The sequence below is a fragment of the Lycium barbarum genome, chromosome 2 (assembly GCF_019175385.1).
Source record: "Lycium barbarum isolate Lr01 chromosome 2, ASM1917538v2, whole genome shotgun sequence".
Classification (NCBI taxonomy): domain Eukaryota; kingdom Viridiplantae; phylum Streptophyta; class Magnoliopsida; order Solanales; family Solanaceae; genus Lycium; species Lycium barbarum.
In genome coordinates, this window is record NC_083338.1 from 126,274,438 (window position 1) to 126,300,812 (window position 26,375).

Sequence of the window (26,375 nt, forward strand, 5' to 3'; positions counted from 1 at the left end):
CTTCGTTGTTTCGTTACTCTTTTGTCAGTATAACATTGTGATTGGTGAAAGAATAATTTGCTAATACTGCAATTTAATGATGTTTGATAGAAGAATTAATAAACCAATATACCTATTCTGAAGCTTGGTCACATTAGTCCTTATTAACACCAGGCTGACAGTTGATTAATAGGAGTGAAATGGGTGCAATTTCTAGGTCAATGTTGATGTATTACGTGACCGTTGTTGGGGTTGTCTCGTTGTTGCTTATCTGCACAAGCTTTTTGGACGATTGTAGTGACCAAAATGTCGATTTATCTTTATGTTTATTTATTTTTGTCCCTTTTTCTAATAGCATTTGTATAACTCTAAACTCATTATTGGTGCATGAAACAATTTTCCTTGAGATATTGCAATTTAATGAAGTTTGGCAGAAGAATTAAGGGGATACTCACTACCTTGCAGATTTTTGATGAATAAAAGGGAATTTGGTTCAATTGAAGATTTAATTAGATCATAGGTTTGTGTGATTCTTAAAACTGGAAGGTAGATCCCCTTAAATTATGACATTCTAGAGGAGACGTCAACTTAATGTAATTTGCGTGCTACTTCCCGTGGGATTTTGAAAATAGAAGTTTTATTCTGATTCCAAGTTCTATTGACTAAAATGTAATAATCATGTATGCAATTGCTTGGCTTAGTTTTCATTTTATTGATAGTAAATTAGATAACTGTATAGCCCTTGCACGTAAGGATGTGGCCTGGTGGTCAATGAAGTTAGTTGAGAACCAAGAGGTCTCCGGATCAGATCCAGCGGAGGCAAAAACACTAGGTGATTTTTTCTCACCTGTCCAAGTCTTGGTAGAAAGAGTTGCCCCGTACATGTGCTAGTGGGAGGTAGCAGGTACCCTGTGAAATTAGTTGAGTTGCGTACAAGCTCGCTCGGACACCACGGTTATTAAGAAAAGAAAAGTGATAGCTCCTTACAAAAACAGCACCAAACGGATTAAAAAATGTACATGGTATAGATCAACCCCTCTGCTGGTCGGGATAGCAGTTAAGACCAATTGAAATGTATAAAGTTATGAGTCATCCATTTTGCACCAAAAGGCCAAATACAGATATTTATAATATAGTCTGTGAACACTGAACAGAAGCTTTGCTTTCAATGTATCTATAGTTTCTCTCTTTCCATAGAACACATGCGAATTATGCAGGTAACATGTGTCAATGTTGTTGAAGGCTTAAACATTTAAGCTTGATCAAGCCCAAATTGGTCGCCTCTCCTGGCTTATGTGGCCCTTTAGTGAAGACACTAAGGCATGCACCTCACTGCCCATGGATCCTGTCATTAAAAGTGTAACACTAGATAATAAACAGAGTTGACAAAGTGATAATTTAGTTAACAGAACTTCTAGGCAGGGAACGCTTTACCTCTCTTAGTGGGCTTACTTAGCGGAAATTAGGATTAGTTGAGCTAGGATGTTTTGGATACCATATGGTTAAACAGACGAAAAAGTTAACTGAATTTTATGAATGAGTTTTTTAGTGACCAGGAGTAAGAAATTCTAAATCAGTGCAAGAGAACTGCCACTGGAAACTTAAACTGCATCGTCATGTATAAATCAGATATTTGAAGTTTTTTTGAGCTTGTTGACCATTTTTTTTACTTCATCTATTTTGTTTATTCATAATTTTTTTAGTTCTTCTGTCCAGATTAATCAATATTTGTATTTATAGCTATAATTTCTTCTTTAGTATCTTTCCTTGTTAACAAACTTTATTGCGTTCCACACCTAAAGCCCAAGCAAGCCTCAGTGCTTTCTGTGCTTTTCGCTTTTGACAACTCTGCAATATATATAAAGCTAGACAACAGCTTAGGTGTCCCCTTCTTTTTAGCTTCTCGGTCAAAGTATTTCTAAAAGTCTTTACTTGAGTTACGGTGGATTTTTCTTTCTATGGCTCTCTCTATCTGTTGGAATGGCAGTTTTGAGGACTTTTGGAACTTGTGAGATGTTATGCGCTGTTTTCTTGTTACTTCTTTGTGTAGCTATGACAAGGCAATCGCTTACCAGTGTTAAATAAATTGCTTTATCCTAATTTATCTATTTATACAGTTTTTTTGCATTGTGATGAAAATCAGGTAAATTGCCCCAAATACTTTTGCTATTCAGTTGGCAGGGAGGGAAATGATTTCACTAAGATTTATTTTCTGAATTGTCCAACTTGTTTCTATTATCTCCTGTCCTCATAAAGTCGTAAAGTATGAACTAATGCTATCATCTTACTCATCAGATATGATAACCTGAGCTGCCTCGTTTTTCTTCTTCGCGAAATATATCCATGACCTCTTTCTCTTTCTTTTAGGAAATGAAACAAAGCTTGGCATGAGTAGGGGCATACCAGAACCAAAGCTTACAGCCATGGATGCTATGATTGACAAGTTGACGGGCGCAATATTTGTTTTTCAGATTGTTGTTGTTATTGTTCTGGGCATAGCTGGGAATGTCTGGAAAGATACAGAAGCTCGCAAGGTCCGCGTCTTATCCAACATGCTAATGATATTATCAATATTTTCTTTATATTTCAAGTTAATATCCGGGTCTATATAGGGAGTTTTTGAACCTCTACTGGTCAAAAGTTTTACATGCTCTAATTGAAAAACAGAATTATGTTGCGACCTTTTTATATTTTACCTTTTATGGGTAAGCCTTTTTAAGTATCCATATTGTTGAATTGTGTGACCATCTCATCTAACAGATGAAGCTATTAGAGAGATCACACTTTAGTTTACTTGATTATGTCTTTAGTACGCCCTCTCATGTTCGAGCCTGGTCCTTTTCTGTTGGGCCAATCACGTGAAAACTCTTTTTGCTAATTGGTAAATGCTGAGACTTGAATCCATGACTCTGCTTGCACTGATACCATATTAATGTGTCTGACCATCTCATCTAAGAGCTACTAGAGAAACCTACTTTGATTTACTTAATTATGTGTTTGACACATAAAAATCGCGGTATCACCATTTCAAAAACTTCTGTTTTGGGTGGACCAGACTTCATTTTATAACACATAAGAAGATCCTCTGCTTTTTAATGCATTTCTTTTAGCCCCGTTCTTTTTTTTTTTTTGAGAAAGGGGGGGGGGGGGGGGGGGGGGGGGTAGTTTGACCAGTGTAAATAAAAGTGAGAAAGAAGATATGTTGAAGGTTGTTATTTGTTCTTTGAGCATCATCAGAATTTATGGTGTTACAATGCAGTTAAAGTTGTATCTAACCTATTTAATTCCTATCTACCAAATCATACAAAGTCATGCACACTCTTAACATTAACTTTTATCTACCTGCCAAATCATACTAAGTCTTCCACAATCTTAACACTTCCCCTCAAGTTTGAGTGTGCATATGATATTTCTATTAATGTATTTAATAGGAGGTCCTTGAGGAGCTTAGTTAGAACATTTGGCAGTTGATTATCTGAACCGATAAACCTTGTGGCAGTGCATCCGGACTCAATCTTCTGTCTAATGAAGTGACAATCCACCTCTATCTGTTCTGTCCTTTCATGGAAAATCAGACTTGAGGCAATGTGAAGGGCTACCTGATTGTAACATATTTTAACTCTTTGAGGGAGTAACTTCAACCAAATAAGCTCACAGTTCTAGGGTCATACCTTGATATTTTGCTTTTGCGCTAGATATGGCAATGTCTTGCTTTTGATTTTCCAAGAGATAAGATTTCCTCCCATCATGACGCACCAGAAGTAGAACATGTATCATACGCGGAACCTGCCGAATCTGCATCAGAATATTCAACAATATCTGTATGACCTCTGTCTCTATGTAACAGTCTTTGCTGAGGAGCTCTTTTGATGTATCTGAAAATGCAAACTACTGTGTTCCAGTGATCCTTACATGGAGCTTGGAGAAATCCTTTCACCACATTTACTGCAAATGAAATACCCAATCGGATGATAGTGAGATAATTCAATTTATTGACCAACCTTCGACTGCCAAGGTCTTCTAGTGGCTCCCCCTGTCCTGGGACGAGGTTCGCTTTAGGATCCAAAGGTGTATAAGTAGGTTTGCAGTCTAACAAGCCTATCTCCTCTAGTATGTCCAAGACATACTTCCTTTATGAGATAACAATACTTGTCTTGGATTGTGCTACCTCTATTTCCAAAACATACTTTTTCCTCAAGTCCTTGGTCTGAAGGTGCCTGAACCAATGTTGCTTTAGTTGAGATATTCCTTCTTGATCATTACAATTTATGATAATATCATCAACATAAACTATCAAATAAATGCTCTTTCCCGGACCATTATGTCGATAGAAACAGAACTTTAATCGAGACATCTCGAGCTGCTGGACTACAGAGCTGAATCTACAAAACCATGCTCTTAGAGATTGTCTTGAACTGTGTAATGAGCGTCTTAGATGACATACCAAGCCAGAACTTGAGTCCATTGAGCAGCAAACCTAGGTGGTTGCTCATATAAATATCCTCAAGGAGTTCTCCGTGAAGGAACGCGTTTCTGATGTCCAATTGATGAGGAGGCCAATGAAACATTGTTGCCATAAGATAAAGAGCCGAACGGATGCTATCTTGGCCACCAGAGAAAAGGTATCACCATTATCAAAAAAAAAAAAACCTCAGTATATACCTTGACTACCAATCTAACTTTAAGAAGATCAACTTTGTCATTAGGTCCCATCTTTGACGGTAAATATACAACGACATTCCACTTTTGTGGTAAAGGAACTATCTCCCATGTGTCGTCTGCTTCAATTGGAGACATCCCAAAATGGACTACAGAGCTGAATCTATCAAAACCCCACTCTTAGAGATTGTCTTAAACCATGTAACGACATCTTGGATGGCATACAGAGCCGGAACTTGAATCCTTTGAGCAACAACAGGTTGTAGCTCCATATAAATATCCTCAGTTGGTCCCCACGGAGGAAGGCGTTTTTGATGTCCAATTAATAAAGAGGGTAATGAAACATAACTGCCATAGAATAAAAAAGCGGACTGAATCAATCTTGGCCACCGGAGAAAATGTATCACTGTAATCTAGACCATAAATCTCAGTATATACCTTGCCTACCAATCTAGCTTTATGTCGACCAACTTTGCCATCTGGTTTCATTTTTATAGTAAATACCTAACGACATTCCACTTTTTGGTAAAGGAATAACATTGTACTCGTTTTTAAATTCTCTTAAATACCCTTATTTATACATTACCAACACATTGTAAATGGGTATTAAAATGGATATTTTTGTCTTTCCCCTTCAATAACTAAAGGAAAGGGCCAGCCCGTTGCACGAAACATTGTTGTGTTCCGGTGGTTTACGAATTTGTGTCTTTTCTGATATATATGAAGACATAATATAATTAGGTAACTAAAAGTGTGTATAACTTAGGCTTTTAAATGAGATGCTCATACACTCCAATGTGGTATCAAAGCAGACAAGAAGTCCTGGTTCAGTTCTTTCCGCCACCCAAAAAAAGAAAACATATTTCCACACCCATGAAAAAAATCAGGTCCACTTGTGAGGGGGCGTTGTATAATTTTCTCCCTCTATCCCAATTTATGTGGCGCAGTTTGACTAGGAACTGAGTTTAAGAAAAAATAAAGACTTTTGAAATTTGTGGTCTAAAACAAGCCTTAGACATTTGAGGCTATAAATCATCTCTTTAAGAGTAAAATGAAAATTTGAAAGTTAAATTTTTTCTAATATAGAAAGGTGAATTCTTTTTGGGATCGATTAAAAAGGAAAGTGTGCCACGTAAATTGGGAAAAAGGTTAATTAGGTAATTAAAAGTATGCTTAAGCTTTTGCATGAGATGATCACCCACTTCAACATTTTTGCATATAAAAAGAGATTGTATAATGCGGTTTACTGCTTAGATAGTTTCCTCTTGTATTAGCTTTTTCCCCCATTCTGTCTTGCCTTTTCTCTGGAGATTGTTGAGGACTCGAGTAGCAAGCTCTTGAGATCTATCAGATACTTGTTTGGTGCGGATTTTTATCTGTCTGATTGCAGGTTTGTTTCATCTTGTAGCTATGGTATGTCCAGTATCCAAATGAAGGTCCATGGTACGAGTTACTTGTCATCCCTCTTCGGTTTGAGCTTCTTTGTTCCATCATGATTCCCATTTCAATAAAGGTATGCTGTGAAGTATCCTGTGCAGTATCGTTGATCGCATTATGGAGTTTTTCTGTCATATTCTAGGGTAATTTTGTAATTCATAGCAGTCATTTATCATAAAGGTTTATTGATAGAACCTAAAACAGCATATTCGGATTCCGCTCGGATGGTCATGTCAAAGAAGAAGTATTTTTCATCTGAATTTCAGCGGTGATTCTTCTAAGTTGTACTAAAGTGAAAATGGCATAATGCTGATTCAGTACATGGCAAAAATTATCTGCTGTACTTTGTATTCAGATTAAAAAGTAAATCTGTGCCTTCAATTTGATTGGCGCACGTCTTAAAGACCAAATTTGTTTGAATTGTTCAGTTTCACTGGTAGCCTGGACTATGAATTTTAACAAATAATATTCCAAGCTGATAGTGGCTATAAAAGTGGAGTCATAAGATCAACTTTTCACTTTCTCTTTCTTCCTTAAATCATAGTACTCCCTCCAAAAATGGTGTCACCTTAGCAAAAAATTTGTCCCAAAATAAGTATCACCTTAGGAATTGAAGACCACCCCCCCCCCCCCCCCCCCCAAAAAAAAAAAAAAGGTGTTTCCAACTATGTCCTTAGCATTAAAGTAGTCCTCTTTAATATTGCTCAATTCTCAAAAAACATCTAATGAATAGGGGTAGTTTAGTAGACTTCACATTGTATTTATTGATTTCTTAATGGGCGTGATTTTTGCTAAGGTGACACTTATTTTGGGATGGAGGGAGTATTACTGTTTATACTGGTGCAATTGAATGTTTCCATTTTCTAGTCTTATTTTCTTGATGACTGTTCTTGCTGGTTCATAATGGTTCAACCTTTCAGCATGGAGAGAAAACTAATACATAGTCATGCTATATCTTACAACATTGTATATCCAATTTCTAGTTATATCTGATAATAGAGGTAGCATCCTGGTGTGCTTTCCTCTCGCTTAATACATCAATCTGCTGACTTGAATTCCCATATTTTGCATCTATTTCACCATATTCTGTGTGTTGACCACTATAAACACTTTTTCTGTAGTTTTGATTCGATTAGTTTAGTAATTTGCTTTGATGATCTGACCTTGGGCACATATAACTATCAGTAATGTATTTCCGTCTAAGCTCACAGAATAGCCTTTGTACTTGAACCTATATTTTTTTTTCCTGGTGAGCTCTATTCAAGTGAGAAGAGTTCCATGGGTCACTTTCGGCATGAAAGACGAGTACTCTTTGCCTAACAGTTCACCGATTGCAGGCAGGCTGAGCTCCTGACCTTTGACTCACCTGATCTTGAAAGAGTACTTCAAATGTTATTCCAACGTCTCTTTTTACCTTTTCAATATTTCCCGAGACATATATTTCATAAGACTCCATGAAGTTCGATGTTTTGAGGAATCAACAGTGTTACTCAAGTTATCCTTAATATTCTGATCTGATTGAATTAGCTTTGAAGCTGGTCTAGTAAACTTAAGTATATTACCCCAGTGGAGGTAAAACATACTAGGTAATTTCTTCCATTCTGGCTAACCCTTGGGGGCCAGAGTTATCCGTTATCTGTGCCGCGAGGGGGGGGGGGGGGGGGGGGGAGGTAGCAGGTACTCAGTGGATTTAGTCGAGGTGCAAGCAAGCTGACCAGTTACCATCGCTATTCTAAAAAAATAAAAGCACATCACAGCACTTACGGGCAGTAGGCCTTCAAACTTTCTTTTGATCTTTAACTTAGAGGAAAAGCACATATATTTAGGTATATTTGTCTACTAAAAGAATTCCTCTTGAATTGATAAATGAACTGAGGTAACTGTTGAACACGAAAATGTTAGGTGATAGTTTTTATTCAAGTATGCAACTGTGCAAGGACTGGTATGAATCATATGATAATGCTTCCAAATTAAGTTTTTTAAATTATCAAAATAAAATTGACAAGATTAATTTATGCACTAAGAAGTGTAACTTTTTCCTTTTGGATTAGAAAGCCTTAGGTGTCAATATGCGTTTCTTCTTTTTTGATAGGTATCACTGGATCTTGTCAAAAGCCTATATGCCAAGTTCATTGATTGGGACAATGAGATGGTTGATCCAGAAACTGGTACTCCTTCCCATGCGACAAAGTAAGAAACATTTTCTTAGCTTTAAGTGTGTCAACTAACATATTTAGTATTCATTTGTTTATGTATCTTTGTTTTCTTTTCATGGCAGCACAGCAATCAGCGAGGATTTGGGGCAAGTAGAATACATATTGACGGATAAAACCGGGACACTTACTGAAAACAAGATGATCTTTAAAAGATGTTGTATTAGTGGAACCTTCTATGGGAATGAGAATGAAGATGGTTTAAAGGGTAAGGCCTTAGTTATATTTTCCACGAGTTCTCTATTATTGACTTGTGCTTTTTCAACTTCTTCCTATTTTAATATTTTACATGTCGTGAAATATATAAATACAGCGGCTCGATAACTTTGATTACAGCCTGATGTGAACTCATATACACCCTTCAATGAGCTTCTTATACCCATTAAGTTGCTTTCAGCTTTCCAATGTGCTTCTTGAGATCCTACTGTGGTGTTTGGAAGAAGACTTGATTTTAGACTACTGCTCGAATGCATTGTGAGCAGATGTTAATACTGATTGAGATACAAGGTCCTTAGTTTAGGGAAATCATAAGAATTATTGATCTACTTTCATCTTATTCTACATCCACCTCTATTTAGCTTTTCCCTTGGTTATCCTATTGAGATGCCCGAAGATAGGTAAGCTATATATCTCTTCCCTGCTTTCTTCATTCCTTTTTCCTTTAAACCTGTTTATAGTTATTAAAGATTATGAAGTAAAAAGTAGTTAACGGTGTTTCTGAAAGCTCCATTTTAGTACCAAAAAGTTATATTTCTGTTAGTACTGGGTTTTGAGTTCAGCTTCAGAGTGACCCATGAGTTCTCTACTCCGTTTCTTTTGAAAAAAAGTATGGGAAGTGGCTGCTTGACTGCTTTTCTCACAACTATGCTGCTTTCCTGATGCATAAAAAGTTCAGGGAAGGTACTTTCAAGCTCTTTCCTTTCCTTTTCCTGTCAACCAAGCTGTGCTTACACATGCTTGAAATGAGGGACACTCCTCAAGTTGGTACTCTATAATTTTAACATGTGAAGTTTGCAGATGATTATCATTGCATGTGTTGCCAAAACAAACAGGCAGCACACTTGTTCAATTCTAAACCTTGGGATTTAAATACCTTCTTACTTGTTTTAGAATGATGACTTGGAATAATATTTGTTACTGTTAAGAGTCCCACATCGGTGGGTTAAAGGGTACATGGTCTCCTTATATGACTTGGGCAATCCTCCCCTCATGAGCTAGCTTTTGGGGTTGAGTTAGGCCCAAGATCCATTCTTTACATGGTATCAGAGTTAGCCCCCCCCCCCCCCCCCCCCCCCCTCCCCAAAATCCATTATTTCCGATGTTGGGCCCCCGCATTAAAAATTGTCCACGCACCAGATGTCCAGTCCTGGGTGTGAGGTGAGGTGTTAAAGAGTCCCACATCGGTGGGTTAAAGGGTACATGGTATCCTTATATGACTTGGGCAATCCTTCCCTCATGAGCTAGCTTTTGGGGTTGAGTAGGCCCAAGATCCATTTTTTTACAGTTACTAATTTGTAGAGCCTATGATTTATAAGTTAAAAGGTTTTGTCTGGCAGTTTTCTTAATCTAACTTATCATCTTCTCTGCCATTTGCGTATCTATATCATCTACTCTTCTCTTATGATTAAGTTTCTTTCGTGTATACAAACATTCTCGACCCATGTTTGAATGTTTAAACAAGTATACACTTGCATTTTATATATCTAATAACGTTTTTTATTCCATCTGGAAGTGTTTACTGCTCTCTTTTAGTCTTTTATGTCATGTAAATCTGTTTAAATTTTTTATCCTGGGGAGGACTATAGCATCTTTTGCATAAAGTGATCTCTCTTCTGTAGAAATATTTTCAACTTAATTTGACCTTTCCTTATCTGATTTTCCTTTTTCTCTGGGTTGAGAACTAATGTGTTCTCTATACCCTTTTCCGTTATCAAATATATATTTTCCTTCTTGTAAAAAAGAAGCTTAAACAAACTTTGTTTTCCATGCAGATCCAGAACTGCTTAAAGCTGTTGCCTCTGGATCTCCAGATGCTATTCGATTTCTTATTGTCATGGCAATATGTAATACAGTGGTTCCTGTACAAAGGTATATGATTTGTAGTCGTCAATTTTTTAATACACTAGGATGGTCATTATTGGTGTCTGTGTTGTCTTTCTGTTGTAGTATTCTGTTCCTGGTGCCTTAAAATTATTCTTATTTTTTGATTTACTTTCATATTTTTTCCTTTTACTGCCTATAGCAAAGCTGGAGCAATTTCATACAAGGCACAATCTCAAGATGAGGAAGCGCTTGTGCGTGCTGCAGCTCGCTTAAATATGGTTTTTCTTGAAAAGAAAGGGAATATTCTTGGTATGAGTCTGTGATTGAGGAAAGGCAGTAATACTATTTACATATTAGATATAATTGTAATATTGTTTTCTCTTGGAACTTTTGTTTTCACGCAGATATCAATTTTAATGCTTCGCTGGTCCAGTATGAAGTATTGGATACCTTAGAATTCACTTCTGAGAGAAAAAGGATGTCTGTGGTTGTCAGGGACTGTCAAAATGGAAATATCATACTATTGTCAAAAGGAGCAGATGAGGCTATTCTGCCTCATGCACACACTGGTGATAATTCTTTACCCAATAGTACAATATTCCATAATTTAGCAGAAGAGAAGTCTGAATGTCTGTGAAAGTTGATTTTTATGTCCTGTCAAATGATTACTCAAACAACTTATCTACAATTTCTTCTCATATGACACTATGTAAGCTTCCCATCATTACCATGCAAGACCAGCAATTACTATGCCTTAACCTCGAACTAGCTGGAGTCGGCTATATTAATTAAAACCATTTGCTCTATCTGGACCAATTGAATGTCAATACTTAATAGCTTGGGGTTCCTTGGCATTCTGCATACATTCTCTAAGTATCTATATTAAAAAAAGACTCTTGGCAAACACTATATCTTGTGCTAGTTTATTAATCTAAAGTAATCCCAACTCTATGGTATTGCCTATATAGATCTTTTGCTTCCATTATAGTCTATCTTTGTTTGCTGAGATCACATGAATTCAGAGAGATGGTAAGTCTTTTGACACAACTTTCGTCAATGTGATTCTAGGAGAGCTTTTAGAGAAAGATCTTGTACATTTGAGGAATAGCCCCTTTTCGCTTGTTTTATTTGTTTGGTGCACCCACGAGGTTCCTTTATGTATAGATGATTCGGTGGCGTTCATAGAAAACCATGTCCTTTTGTAAGGTTTCGGTATACTCATTGTATACAGGCACCTTTTTGCCCTTTGTTTAATGAAATTTATTACATTGTCAAAAAAATCTTTCATATTAATATTTAAAGTAATTTTTCTGGTTAAATAATCCTAATTGTAAAATGTGCTGTGATACTTGTCTTTTTTCATAATTTGACACTCAAAAGCACTTTTTAAATGATTGGCTAAACACAATCTGCATATGAAATAATGAAAAAAGTACTTCTAAATCGAATTGGCCAAACACAAATTGCTTCTCTCCAGAAGTACTTTCGAAAAGCTATTTTGACAAAAGTGCTTCTCAAAACAAACATCTCTGGCAGCTTTGGGAAAACTGGCTCTAAGTGCTAGCAGATCCCTCAGATAGGTAATATGATAAGGTAGCTGGTGACTGGACCTGGAACATTAAGTGCTGATTGACTGTCTAAGGCTGCTTGTAGAGGCCTTGCTCGATTTTCTTAGCTCTCTTCACAGTCAATAAGGCTCTTTTTTTTTCCTTCTGGTAATTGCTTCTAATCACCAGCATTCACTTGATGTTTTTTTTTTTCATTTATAAAGTTACCTTACTTATCAAAAAATATTGAAAATTAGCTTCCACTTTATTAATTTTATTTTTGGCTGACAAGGAAACGTATAGACAAATTTTAGTATGTGCATGAGATAAATAGCTTTAGAAAGGAGTGGGCAGTTGAGAAGGATATTAAATGGCAGAGAGTCTTTGACAAGTGATTGACGGAGGATACTGGAGTGTTGAGGGATAGGTGCAAAAGCGAAGTAGAAGAGTCAGGTGAACAGTTCTAAAAAAAGAATCTTACCTTCAAACAAACTGCATCAATGTGGAAATGAGGGCGTCAGCAGGAGTACATCTATCAGTTTGTGACCTTTTTACTTTTGTAATTTGCTTTATTATATTTTAACATTTTAAGTTGGCCAGGGGAGAAGAAGTGCGAGCAGTTTTTAGTTTGTGCATATTGCATAATAATAAATAGCACTGAAACTCTGCGCATTACTTTTGTTGGAGTATTTGGCATGATTTTTTTCTTTCATTTTAGTCCCTTTCTTAACTAAGTGTTCCATATATGCTTGACGACTGCTAGAACATCTTAAATATGACAAAAAGATGCATTCTTGTTTTCTGAAATGCTTTTCATTGCTGCTACGTCATCTGGTTGGTTAGAACCTATGGTTGTTTTCATTGCTGCTACGTCATCTGGTTGGTTAGAATCTATGGTTGTTATGCATATTGTCAGTCTCGAGATTGAGTGGGAAGGTGCATTGGTTTTGTAACTACTTTGGTAATCTCTTGCTGAATTATTCTGAATATGTACGCTGAATCAATCTAATTTTGTTACGTAATTGCTAGTTTTATTTTCTTACTCAAAAAATTTGCAAGTTGTATAATTACTATGTCATCCTCACTTTGAATGCTTCTTATATATTGATGAAAAGAATATGTACCAGGACAACAAACACGGATCTTTGCTGAAGCTGTGGAACAATATGCTCAGCTTGGTCTGCGGACATTATGTTTGGCATGTCGTGATTTAGAAGAAGAGGAATATCATGAATGGTCATTATTGTTTAAAGAGGCTAATAGTTCATTGGTCGACAGAGAGGTGAGAAATCATCTCTATGGTTTACGCCTGCTACTATTGACCTTTTTCTTTCAGGGAAGATTAGATCACCTGTATTGTGTATCCCTTGTGCTCTCTGTTGGATGTTGCTGAAGTTTTCAGTTGACTGAATGTTCTAATTCTTGCGTGCCACAGTGGAGAGTAGCTGAGGTCTGCCAAAGGATAGAGCATGGCTTTGAGATTATTGGAGTTGCAGCAATTGAAGATCGTCTACAGGTGACACTGTCTTTTTTTGTTTTATTTTTAAAAAACAATCTTGGTAAGGCTTGCTTGCCATCCTGACACAGTTCTGGCATTTCCGCAAAGATGCTACTTTTAGAAGTATAATTCATTGTCTCTTGGTCTATGGATTTCATAGTCTTACTTTTCACTTGTACATATACACACATATATGTCCAGGATGCTGTACCTGAAACGATTGAGACACTCAGGAAGGCGGGAATTAACTTTTGGATGCTGACTGGCGACAAACAGAGTACGGCAATACAGATTGCTCGTTCTTGTAATTTTGTTTCTCCTGGTATGTGCTGCTGAATTTTTTCTCCTTTTGTTTTTCTTTTCTTTCTAATTTGTGCTTTTCGTACGTCGTCTCCTACTGTTTTACTTTGATAGCTCAAATGCCTGACTGAGTTTCTAGAAAATATAAGAGACAGTTCTAAAGTTATGCTGAACAAAAGTGGCATATTATGACTTATGAGTCTCTCTTCAGTTAAAGAACTTTAGCTGCTTCCCATGTTTGTGAGTCACGAATTTCTTCCAATCAACTGCCTGTACCTTATGCCTACTGCCAGATTCATTATCATAAAGGATTATTTCAGTTCAGGCAATTCAGTTTCTTTGGTGCAATTCAGGGACTCTTCATTGTAGCAGTGGAAGTTGAATTCTAAAGCCGCTAAAGAGAAGGAAAATATATAAGATTCCCTACAATGATCCTGATGCACTAGAGTCCAAGTTGATACCAAATAAAATACACACAAAGTGACATTTTGAGTGCCATTAACAGATTCCTGGAATTCGTGTAAATATCAGAAGCTTATGGAAAGGGGTCATTCTTTTTGGCGCGGACTAAAAAGGAAATAGGTTCACATAAATTGCAATGGAGGGAGTAATATATTAAACTAAATATCAATAACAAATAGTCCATGCATTATAATCCTTTAATTACGAATCCCTACATTACTAATCCCGCATTACAGTCGCTGCATTGTTTTTGACTACATTGCAATCCCTGCATTACAAATCCTTGCATAACTTGTCTCTAAAACAAACGACTTCTTATTGAATCTTCTCATGTTGAGGTTTTAATTTTCTTATGATTTCTAATGTCACCTTAAACTGATTACTGACGTAGATATGCCATATACTGAAAAAAAAAGATCCATTTGAATAGAACAAAAGATGCAATGCTGAGGACAAGATGGCTTTCTAGTTTAAAGAGAATCAAATGTGACACGATCGTCCTGCCAAGTGTTCTTGTTGTGCAACAGATCCAATAATACCGGAAGCCTGCATCTTCAGAAATGCTTTTCAGCTGCATGGCAAAAACAATTAAGAGCCTGTTTGGATGGGCTTAAAAAAAGCAGCTTATAAGCTGCTTTAGATAAGCTAAGCCAAACGGGCCAAATTATTTTTTTGGGCTTATTTTAAGCACAAAATGGCTTATAAACTGGCCAGCCAAACAATCAAAAAAGCTGAAAACAGCTTATAAGCTGTTTTCAGCAACTTATAAGCCAATCCAAACGGGCTCTAACTAGGATTGCCTTCAAAGTGATAAAAGAAAATGGATATGCTAAAGCCGGACTGATCCTCGTGGATTGTGTTCTATCATATGCCACAATTGTGACAAGAGATCTGTCACGACCCAAATCTGACACTCAGTTCGTGACCGGGTACCTGTCGAACTTCTACCCATAAGGCGAACCCTCTAAGCTAATCATGCGAAAATTAACGAATAAAATAAATAATACGCAAAGCCTCATAATATAAAGAAAAGTGCGGAAGCGAAATACAAGTACTGAGTCTTGCCCATAAACCCCATAAAATGTCTAAGTCATGGAACTACTAGTCTGAATATAAAAGTACGAGACGTAGCTTGGAATACTACTAAGTCAACTAAAGAAGAAGAGGCCGCCATGATCTAATGGTGGCTCACCTCGACTGAACTGGACTGAATGAAGCTAGAATGAATCAAGTATCGGCTACCTAGTCACCGTTAACCACACCTGCACACATACAACATCAACAAGCGTGAGTCTAAAAGACCCAGCAAGATCATCGACACTCTCAGCTTACCCCGAGGGCAAGTCTTTGAAATCCCTGATAATGCATAAAAGCAATTACACAGTACAAGTATATTAAATATATACAAACACTAAAGCTAACGCTGAAATCATGAAGCATAAACAAGCAAAACCTGAAATATTCTAAATCTGAATATATGCTCACGAGACATAGTACATATTCATCTATGTCCTACCCCGTCTTCCGGAGAAGGCATTATTTACCCCCATCTTACTCGGATGAGCAATACATGAAATACACTAATCTATATCTATGCTCATGGGACATAGTACGTATTTGTCTCTGTGTTACCCCGTCTTCCGGAGAGGGCATTATTTACCCCCATCTTATCCGGACGAGCAATACATGAAATACACTGAATCTAAATATATGCTCACGGGACATAATACGTATTTGTCTATGTCTTACCCCGTCTTCCGGAGAGGGCATTATTTACCCCCATCTTACCCGGGTCACCTATATAAAATACATTGAATCTGAATGTATTCTCACAGGACACGGTACGTATTTGTCTATGTCGTACCCCGTCTTCCGGAGTGGGGAGTATTTACCCACATCTTACCCGGGTCACTTATAAATCTGGCATCTACCTCCGACTGAACCCAATAGGGCTTGCCGGAGTATGCTTCTCTGAAGATATGATACATCGGAATAAACATCCAATCAATACCAAGTCAAGACTGTATATGTATAGCAAATATCTATTTAAGCGAATTTACGCTAAAGGACTCACATGGTCGTTACTTTAGACTCTTGGAAATTTCCAATTTAGATCATGCTTGCCAACTCAAACGATCTAAATGGTTTAAATGCACACATACAATACAATTCATATGCTTTTTATGAAAAGCAAGTAAACTAAGAATTTAAGTCTCACTTGCCTTATAACCGGAATGCAAACCTCTCTTGAAACGCCAAATTCTCTTCAAACGATCTCATAGCCTCAATCTATTTAATAACATAAATAAATGCTCCAAATTAGTCTAGAGAAATCCTATAACTTTATCTATATAAAAATGTATGTGTGTTCTAGTCCCAGATAATAATAATCTAAGTGTGTAAAATAAGAAAGAAAGGAAACAGAGGAAAGAAAAGAACGACACAGTGGGTTGGGGATTTGAAATTTTTTACAGTAAGGAAATATCATATTTTGAACCCTGTTTGTTTGATATCAACTCCTATCGCTAACACTATTCTACAACTACTCATCATTGCATAATCATTAGTCTTCCCTAATCATTAGGTGATCTCTTAATTTTTTTTCTTTTCCATTACTACTATACTTCAATAAATATATCTCAACAGCATTCTAATGCTTATATAATAGAGATAACAACCATATGTACCTATGCCTTTTGTTAACTTGTGGGAAATCTCCACTGTGACAGCCTTTTAGACACAACCAACAAACATCTGTTGCCCTGCGCTCTCTTCTTTCTCTAGAGTAGGAATAAAAACTAATTTTTGTGCCTCTCCCTTCACTTAAGAACGTGATCAGTAGACACTGAAATAGTGGGCCTGGCCCACTTATTTACTCTTAACCAATTTACCATCTCATATATTATATAAATAATATTTTCAAATAAATTTATATATAATCAATACCGCTTCGATACCAGTTCGGATTCATGCCGGGACGCTCAACTAAAGAAGCCATCCATCTTGTGAGGAGACTGGTGGAGTAGTATAGGGAGAGGAAGAAGGACTTATACATGGTATTCATCGACCTAGAAAAGGCTTACGACAAAGTTCCAAGAGAGATCCTATGGAGATGCTTGGAGGCTAAAGGTGTACCTGTGGCATACATTAGGGTGATCAAGGACATGTATGAGGGAGCCAAAACCAGGGTAAGGATAGTAGGAGGAGACTCAGAGCACTTTCCAGTTGTGATGGGGTTGCATCAAGGATCAGCTTTTAGTTCGTTTTTATTTGCCTTGGTGATGGATGGATTGATGCGGTAAATTCAAGGTGAGGTGCCATGGTGTATGCTTTTCGCGGATGACATAGTCCTGATTGACGAGACTCGTAGCGGAGTTAATGCTAAGCTGGAGGGTTGGAGACAAACTCTGGAGTCTAAAGGGTTTAAGCTGAGTAGGACCAAGACATAGTACTTAGAGTGTAAGTTTAGTGAAGCACCTCAGGAGGCTGGTTTGGAAGTGAGGCTTGGTACCCAGGCCATCCAGAAGAAAAGTAGTTTCAAGTATCTTGGGTCTATTATGCAAGGCAGCGGGGAGATTGACGATGATGTCACATATCGTATTGGGGCAGGGTGGATGAAATGGAGGCCTGCTTCCGGAGTGCTGTGTGACAAGAAGGTGCCACCACAACTTAAGGGCAAGTTCTAGAAAGTGGTGGTTAGACCGACTATGTTGTATGGGGCGGAGTGCTGGCCAGTTAAGATCTCTCACGTTCAAAAGATGAAAGTTGCCGAGATGAGAATGTTGAGATGGATGTATGGCCACACCATGAGTGACAGGATTAGGAATGAGGATATTCGGGACAAGGTGGGAGTGGCCTCGGTGGAAGACAAGATGCGAGAAGCGAGATTGAGATGGTTTGGGCATGTGAAGAAGAGAGACAAAGATGCCTCAGTGCGGAGGTGTGAGAGGTTGGCCATGGATGGTTTCAGACGAGGTAGGGGTAGGCCGAAGAAGTATTGGGGAGAGGTAATTAGACACGACATGGCGCAGTTACAGCTTACCGAGGACATGACCTTAGATAGGAGGGTTTGAAGGATCCAGATTAGGGTAGAAGACTAGTAGATAGTCTCATTGTCCTGTCTTATTAGTAATCGCATTATTGTAGTATAATTTCTTGTGCTCTGATTTATGCTATTATATGTTATTTCCTGTGCTTTGATTATTCTATGTTATCTGTGTCGCTTGCGTTATTTCATTTCCATATCGCTTTGAATCTCTTAGCCTTATCTGACCTCTTTTTATGCCTTTTTTATTGAGCCGAGGGTCTTTCGGAAACAGCCGTCCTATCTTGGTAGGAGTAAGGTCTGCGTACACTCTACCCTCCCCAGACCCCACGTTGTGGGATTTCACTGGGTTGTTGTTGTTGTTGTTGCAATACCACTTCGATATGTAACCCGTTAAAATTAGATGAACTATAAATAAGGAAGTAACTCTGAAGTTCACTTGGAAAATATCGGGTTGTTACAAGATCAGTTCTTCTTAAAAATTTGTCAGGATATGTTTTTATTTTCTGATTGACATGCTTGCAGAACCTAAAGGTCAGCTTCTGCTGATTAATGGGAGGACTGAAGATGAAGTAGGTCAAAGTCTGGAGAGAGTTCTTCTTACAATGAGAATAACAAATGCAGAACCCAAGGTATGTTGAGTTGAATGCACATCCATGTTGACGAGTGTTCTATTTATTAACTGGTAATACGAATCCTTTCATTTCCATCAGCACCCATCAACTGCTTAGCTACGACAGTAAGTGTTTGCTTGACTGCCACTTACAATAATCTCCTTTGCTAAAGGATAAACAGAGATGCCAAAATAATTGCTTATTCCAATTTCCAGCCATAACTGCATTTTCAATTGAGTCATTTTCTAAGATCTGGATAATATTCTTGACCATTGTACTTGCATATATGGTGCATGATGTTAACATAGGATATACACTTGCCTCCGGGTTTCTGTGTGTGTTTTTTTAGCAGTGGATGTCTGGATGAAGTAATATATCTTTGAGTTGTCTGCTTTTGGGACTTCATGATTTGCGAGTGAAGCTTAATGTTGTGAACTTGTCAGGCTGTGCTCTAAATTTGGATTGCTTGTAAAGGATCTTAATTTGTTAGTGATATCCTTAGAATTAAATGTTTGTCTGCCTTAAATAAGGCTATGTCTTGAGTGTTTTTAAAATAAGATGATCATACACAAAGAAGTTCACAAGGATTATACATCGACTCTCTATTTGAAAAGTAATGGCTACGGTTACAGGAAGATGGAAGTCTTCCCTGCTTTCGGTATTTGTGATGGACAATTATTGCTTAATAAGGAGACTCTAAAATCATAGAAGTGCTTTGTCTCATTAAAAATATTTAGACGACTTATTTCAGTACATCTTATCCATGATGATCAGGTGAAACACTAAAAAGGGCAGTCCGGTGCACTAAGCACTCACTTTACCTAGGTCTATTTTACGCAGTCTTATTTCCACGGCTTGAACCCGTCCTTCCCTTTTTTTTGGGTCTTCTTCCTGTTTGTAGCATTCTCTTCTGTATGTGTACTCAAAGGCTCTATCTTGTAAATCTCAGAAATGTACTTGCAGAGAGGGAGGAAACAGAAGAACAAACTTACTTCCCCTCAAATATCTCTGAAATAACACTTATGTTGGAATGGGTGGTGCCTTTTCTTTTAGTTCTTCTTCATTGATGATACATAACTCTTAGTATTTATCTCTGGCAGGATGTTGCTTTTGTTGTGGATGGTTGGGCTCTTGAAATTGTACTTAAGCATTATCGGAAGGCATTCACAGAACTTGCTATATTGTCGAGAACAGCTATATGTTGTCGTGTTACTCCATCCCAAAAGGCACAGGTATTATGTGCACTATCAAAATTATTTTTCATACTTAATACATTATTTTACGGAGAGAACAAAACCATTTTGCTACCTATTTTGAGAATAAGAAGTTCATAAGTTGCCATCCCAACTTCTTACGGGGCACATTTAAACCCTGCAATTAAAATTAACGTAGTGAAAAATTATTCATAAGATATAGAGAGTTTTATTTGACATATTTAAATTTGTCATGTCACTATATTTTGGCAGTTTTCGTATTTGCTTCGATCTTTTCTATTTCCTTGTCATAGTTAAAATTCTCCTCGTCTCCCCATGTGCAAGTAGAAAGTGCGACTTATCAGGCTAAAATTTTTGTTCTACTTTAACCTGTTCAATAAGAACCTTAAATGTTTTGTTGCTTATATGCAGATGTGGGTATTTGCTTAGTCCAAATGAAGTATCTAAATTCTAGCACTTAAAAGGTTGTTTTAAGAAAGATATTTTGAATGATATAGAACGTGTTTTGGAACTCTTGTGCAGCCCTAATCTGAATATTATTAAAAGTTCTCTTTGGAGCACTAAACTAGATATAAGCCTTGCAACATTTTCCCAAACAGGGCCATACACTTTGACGCCCTAACCTTATTCCTGTAGCTTGCATCACAAGTTTCTAGCTCTCTTGAAAGGAGAAAATCATGAGCACAGCAAAATTTGATGACTTGTTTGGGTGATCTCACGAAATATTGAGTCACATTTTATAGAATGGCAAGGATATAGACTTTCTACATAGCTTGACACCCTGTTGTCAGCTTATTTTTGTTTTATGGTAGTGTCTGTTTCTCTTTTTCTAGATCTCCTAAATGGCGTAATTAGTAAATCCAACTAAATGACATCATAATCTTAAATACAGTTAAACCTTTCTGTAATATCCACCCTCAGTAACAACATTTGACTATAACAGGCATGTTCTTTTTGGATCCGTTTTTATGTCATATTTTACCTCTTTATGACAACTTTTTACTTATAACAACAACAACCACCATTACTATAATGGTACATTCTTTGTTAAAATGACCACCCTATAACAACCTTCATCAAATATTTATGCATTTACTATTTTATGATAACCAAAAGCAATCTTTTAATTATATTTTATTAGAGAGTACATAACTTTGATAAACTTTGTAAGTGAAGACGAGGAAACCGGAACATCAGCAACTCTTTCGAACTTGGAACAGGAGAAATTACAAGATGAAGTTGGGGGCTTTTGTAGTTCGTAAAGAAAGAAGAGATTTGACAATGAATTGCTTGATTATTCCCTCAAGCATGTTGGTTTAAATAGAGCTTACAAGTATCTTAAAAAGGAAGAAAAATAATCCTAGGAAAGGAAAGGAAAGTGATTCCTGTTTTCAATTACACAATTATAAGAACTCTAAAGCTTTCTCATATTTACAAGGAATGAGCTCTTTCCATATTAATAATTTCCTAATTCTTAGCACTCCCCTCAAGTTGGAGCGTGCATGTCGTATGCTCCTAACTTGCAAAAAATATACTCAATTCTGAAGCCACAAAATGATTTTGTAAGATCATTTGTTAGTTGATCATTTTAGTTAGACAAAACCCTTGTCATAATGCACCTCAATTCAATCTTTTGTGGAATAAAATGACAATCTACTTCAGATTTTATATGCTTTGTTCATAAAACACTGGATTTGAAGCAATATGTATTACAGGATGATTGTCACATATCAATTTCATGGGTAATAATAGAATGAGGTGTTCGATCCAGTGAGAAAGACGAGAAGGAAGTGAAAACACTGCTTGATTATTCCATGAAGCTATTGGGGATTTAGGGTTTACATAAATTTACATGTCCTGGAAAGGAAAGGAAATCAATACATAATTACAATATAATTAGAAGGGAGCGAATTAAGTTATATACTTTACAATATTTACAATATTTGCGATATTCTAGCATATTCATTAAGATCCTAACCAGTGTTATCAAAGGCGCGCTTTAAGAGCGCTTAAGCCCTAAAGCGAGGCTCAAAACATGTTGAGCGATTCGCGTCGCTTTATGTGCGCTTTAGTGTCGTCATCAAGGCTCTAAGACATACTTTTCCTTTCCAATGAGCCTCTCTTGATGAGGTGACACTGGATGATTGATATTTCACTTTATCGTAATATTTTTACAATTTCTTTGTCCATATATTTGTTATTCATGCTTATTATTATTAATCTTGGACTAAACGTATATATATTTGTGTTATTGTACCATTGCGGTTTTTTTCATTAAAGCCCATGCTTTTTTTGCGCTTTGCGCTTAAAGCCCTAGTTGACCTTAGAGCTTTTTTGCGCTTTTCGCTTTTGATAACACTGATCCTAACACTCCCCCTCAAGCTAGTGCATTCAAACCATATGTACCAAGCTTGCTATATATATAACTTGTTCGATGATGTACTATGGACTTGGTGAACATATCAGCAAGCTAATCATTTGACCACATGAACATTGTCATAATGTCTCTTGAGAATATGTTTTCTCTGGCGAAATGACGATCAATCTCTATGTGTTTAGTCTTCTCATGAAATAGAGAAAGTGAAGGAACTTTTTGGACAAGAGAGAACCTTATTTTAGCTGAAACGTAATTAGAGGAAGAAGTATTTGAAGAGGAGAGAGAATTTTTGGAGGAAGGAGAAATAATTTTCAGAGTAGGGAGTCAACTCAAGCCTAAGAATTAGAGGAAGAAGTAGTAGAAGAGGAAGAGGGATTCTCTAGAGTAAGGATAACGAATTTTCAGAGTACGGACTCAAACCAAGGGCTCTGACAAAAGAATTAGTATAGTAGGGCGAAAGAACTTTTCAGAGTAGGGACTCAAAGCTTGGCTGTGATAAAAGAATTCAAGATTAGAGGATGTTGGTTGCATAGAAAGTAGCAGGGCCGGTTGCTGAAGAGGCAGTGGCATATAACGGTGGCCGGAGAGATGAACAGTGCTTGAATGGAGAGGGGGGTTGTGCTAGACACTGAAAAGAAGAACAATCAGGACCAGGCAGACACACATTGGCAGGCACCGCCGGCCGGTAGCAGAAGCTATTTGAGTCTCTACCAAGATCTTAGAGGCTTGATACCATGTCAAGAAATAAGAGATTTGAGAGTGAACTGCTTGATTATTCCCTCAAGCATGTTGGGATGTAAATAGTGTTTACAAGTAATCCTAAATAAAAGGAGTGTAGTCCTAAAAAAGGAAAAGGAAAAGGAAAGTAATTTCTATTTTTAATTACACAATTATACGAACTCTAAACCTTTCTCATATGGAATGAGCTCTTTCCATATCATCAATTTCTTTATCCTTAACATAGACTACCATTTTTCACACATTCCACGTTACATTCCTTAAAAGACGACTTTATGGATTTATTAATACTGTATTAGCTTTTTAAAATTTTAATTTAATGAAATATGAATCTCTTTGAGACTTAAATTGAAAAGGCCGGACAAACAAGGCTGCTATTTGTAGGTTTGACTGATTTTCTGGGGTGGGTAGCAACTTGTAGCATTTCTGTTGTGCTGTCTGAAGAGTGATATGTTGGGGTTTTGTTACTTTCATTCTTGTTCACTAGCAAAGAATGATTACATTGAAAGGTTACTACATGATGTTGTTGCAGAAAGTTTTTCCCATTACATGTATAGTCTAATGAGATAAAATAAACTACTTTTTTAGAGTAAGATCAAAGTGTTGGAAACAGAACAGTTCATTGAGAAAGAAAATTTATTAGTAAATGCTCGGAGTTGGTGTATTTCTGTATTTCATGATGACTTTTTAACAAGTTGGTTTTCCTTGTATAGTCGGGTTAATTTTAATTAGGTTTTCAGTTCAAACATTGAAAAAGATGCTTGAAATATCCTAAGCAAATATACATTAGTATGAATCCAGGACAGACATTTTTTATCTTAAGATGTTTTTGTGCTGGTAACTTTGGAATATGGTCTTTGCATATCAGAATGCTCTTCATGTTGTTGCCTATAGTTCATAAAAGTACAACTTATGGGTGTATAGGTCTCAACTACATTTTGTTACTTTCAGCTGGTAGAACTCTTAAAATCGTGTGATTATCGGACACTGGCAATAGGGGATGGCGGAAATGACGTGAGGATGATCCAACAAGCTGACATTGGAGTTGGCATAAGTGGGAGAGAAGGACTGCAGGCAGCAAGAGCAGCTGATTATAGTATTGGAAGTGAGATTTTCAATACTCTTCTTTTTGATGTTATGTTTTACTCACGAACGTCATATTAGCTGCTTCTTAGTTTACCTCACATCTGTCCTCTGTTTCAAAAAGAATGTCAAGAATATGGAATAGGCAGTAGCAATAAGTGGCACTCATGGCAGTATAGTGTAGTACCGTAAAACTCAACAAGGATCAAAGGTTGATGAACGATTGATAATTATTTTGCAACCAGTGGCGGACCCAGGGGTTTGAGCAAGTGGGTTAGACACTTGTTAGCAAATGGCCAACAGTAAGAGTCTTACCACAAAAAGAGAGAGGTGAAAGGCCGTCCATGAGTATTGTTTGATGAGCCTGCTTAGTATAAGGTAGTTGGTCAGGTAAAGACTGACCAAGCCAATGATTTTTAGCTCGTCTTTTCGATGATCAACCACACTGGCAATCTAGGACTGAGATTCCGCCCGGACTCCCATGGGGGAAAATATGTGTTCTTCTTTTTATACATATATAAGTGAATATCTATTCAACCCCAAAACAACACCGAGTATGTGCTAGTTCAAAACCTTGGCACGGAGCACATGAACTCCTTTTTAATTATGCAAGGAGTCAAGGTCAATCAAAGTGTTAAAATGACTTAAATATTTCATGTTGCACCAAATAGTTAAAGATTGAAAATAATTAAATCATCAAAATCTTCTGTTTTACCTTCAGAGCATCTTCCTTCCTTTCCAGCCATACTTTCCATAATTTGCAGCGAAATGAAGTCGCATAGTACTGTGAGCCGCTTCTTCTTAATCTGTCTTCCAGATAGTAATAGCCTCCTCCAAGCTGTTTGTCATTCCCCTTCCTCTCCAGAAAGGTTCAAACATGCACCATATAAGCCAAGTTGCAAGGCAATGCAAAAACAATTGTGGCCTTAAATGGCTTTTCAAACATGTAGAATCTACTGGAGGTGGTGGGCTCATTTACTGTGGCTTTTCCTGTGTAAGACACACTTCATGCATGACAAGACAGAAAAGTTGGCTGCTTTTGTCATAATCCTGCTCAATCAGGGTTATCGAAACTGGAAACTGGGCCAGTTTTGATAACTGTGCCACGAGTTCCGATAACTGTGATAGAGCAGGACTTCATACAAAAGCAGCCAACTTTTCCTGTCTTCTGAATCGAAGTGTCTGATTGTGAGGAGAGCTCTTTCATCCTCTTAAGTTGCCGACTAGCTGTTCTAATCTATCTACCTCCAAGTAGTGGAAGTTCATCCTGAATTCAGGGTCCCATTTTGTTATCTACTCTTACTCATAAATGTTAGCATCAGTGCATGCAGCAAGACAATGAAGAACTGGGAAAACATCTAACAGATAATTTGCGCTTGGCAGGCGCTTGCAATTTCTGAACAAGCGTAAGTGGGATATTTTTCTAGCCTGATATATGCCACCCTTTTATCTTTTCCCATCTCCAAATTCAGTTTTACCAGAAAATAATCATTTCTAACTTATTATTGGTTTTTTGCCTTGATGCCTCTTCATGAGATGATGCTACAGCCTTATACACCAGGGTCACCCATAACATATTTTTGCTTCAATAACTATTTTCCAAAAATTATCTTACTCCCGCCTCCATGGCCAATTTAAATAAATACATCCTGCTATGCAGTCTCAAAGTTTTCACGGCCCCCTTGATATTGTCAGCATAGACCATCTCCATGAATAGGATCAAACCTTATTCCATGGTATTTACATGAGGTTCCTCTTTAAGAAAGTCCCCGGTGTGAGATATCACATTGTTCGAGGAACCCTAGATGCTGTCGGAGTAAAGGATCGTCAACAAGGGCGTTTAAATAAATCTAAAACCCCAGAGTATATCTTTCCACGGATCGAAGGAAAAAAGACAGTTCGATCGAATATTTTTTTTTTAGATTCTTTTATCTGTTAGAAAAAGAGATATCACCTCAAACTAGTGCTAGTTGATGAGAGTTACTTCGGAAACAAAAAAGTAAAGTCAAATTTCTCTGGGGTATTATCTCAATTCCAATAAAATGCAATCGGGTAATTCTGTATCGAGGATCATCGCAATAAGCAAGAATACTATTTCGACGGAAAATACCATTTACGGGGATTTCAATCGAGATACCTGAACAGGGCATTAGTTCATTCTCGAGT

General features: G+C 37.2%; 1 protein-coding gene across 5 annotated transcripts in view; it reads left to right on the plus strand.

Moving 5' to 3' along the window:
* Positions 1-26,375, plus strand: part of LOC132627115 (phospholipid-transporting ATPase 2) — a 61,697-nt gene that overhangs the window by 25,521 nt on the left and 9,801 nt on the right. For 4 of the 5 annotated variants that reach the window (XM_060342252.1, XM_060342250.1, XM_060342251.1 and 1 more), the window contains exons 7-19: positions 2,347-2,513; positions 6,047-6,151; positions 8,168-8,265; positions 8,354-8,496; positions 10,280-10,376; positions 10,531-10,640; positions 10,736-10,900; positions 12,994-13,160; positions 13,314-13,394; positions 13,578-13,698; positions 18,709-18,815; positions 19,898-20,029; positions 24,078-24,231. In XM_060342252.1, coding sequence (XP_060198235.1) covers positions 2,347-2,513; positions 6,047-6,151; positions 8,168-8,265; positions 8,354-8,496; positions 10,280-10,376; positions 10,531-10,640; positions 10,736-10,900; positions 12,994-13,160; positions 13,314-13,394; positions 13,578-13,698; positions 18,709-18,815; positions 19,898-20,029; positions 24,078-24,231 — 1,647 coding nt within the window. The remainder of the gene's footprint in view (positions 1-2,346; positions 2,514-6,046; positions 6,152-8,167; positions 8,266-8,353; positions 8,497-10,279; positions 10,377-10,530; positions 10,641-10,735; positions 10,901-12,993; positions 13,161-13,313; positions 13,395-13,577; positions 13,699-18,708; positions 18,816-19,897; positions 20,030-24,077; positions 24,232-26,375) is intronic. The other variant, XM_060342253.1, reaches the window with a different exon arrangement.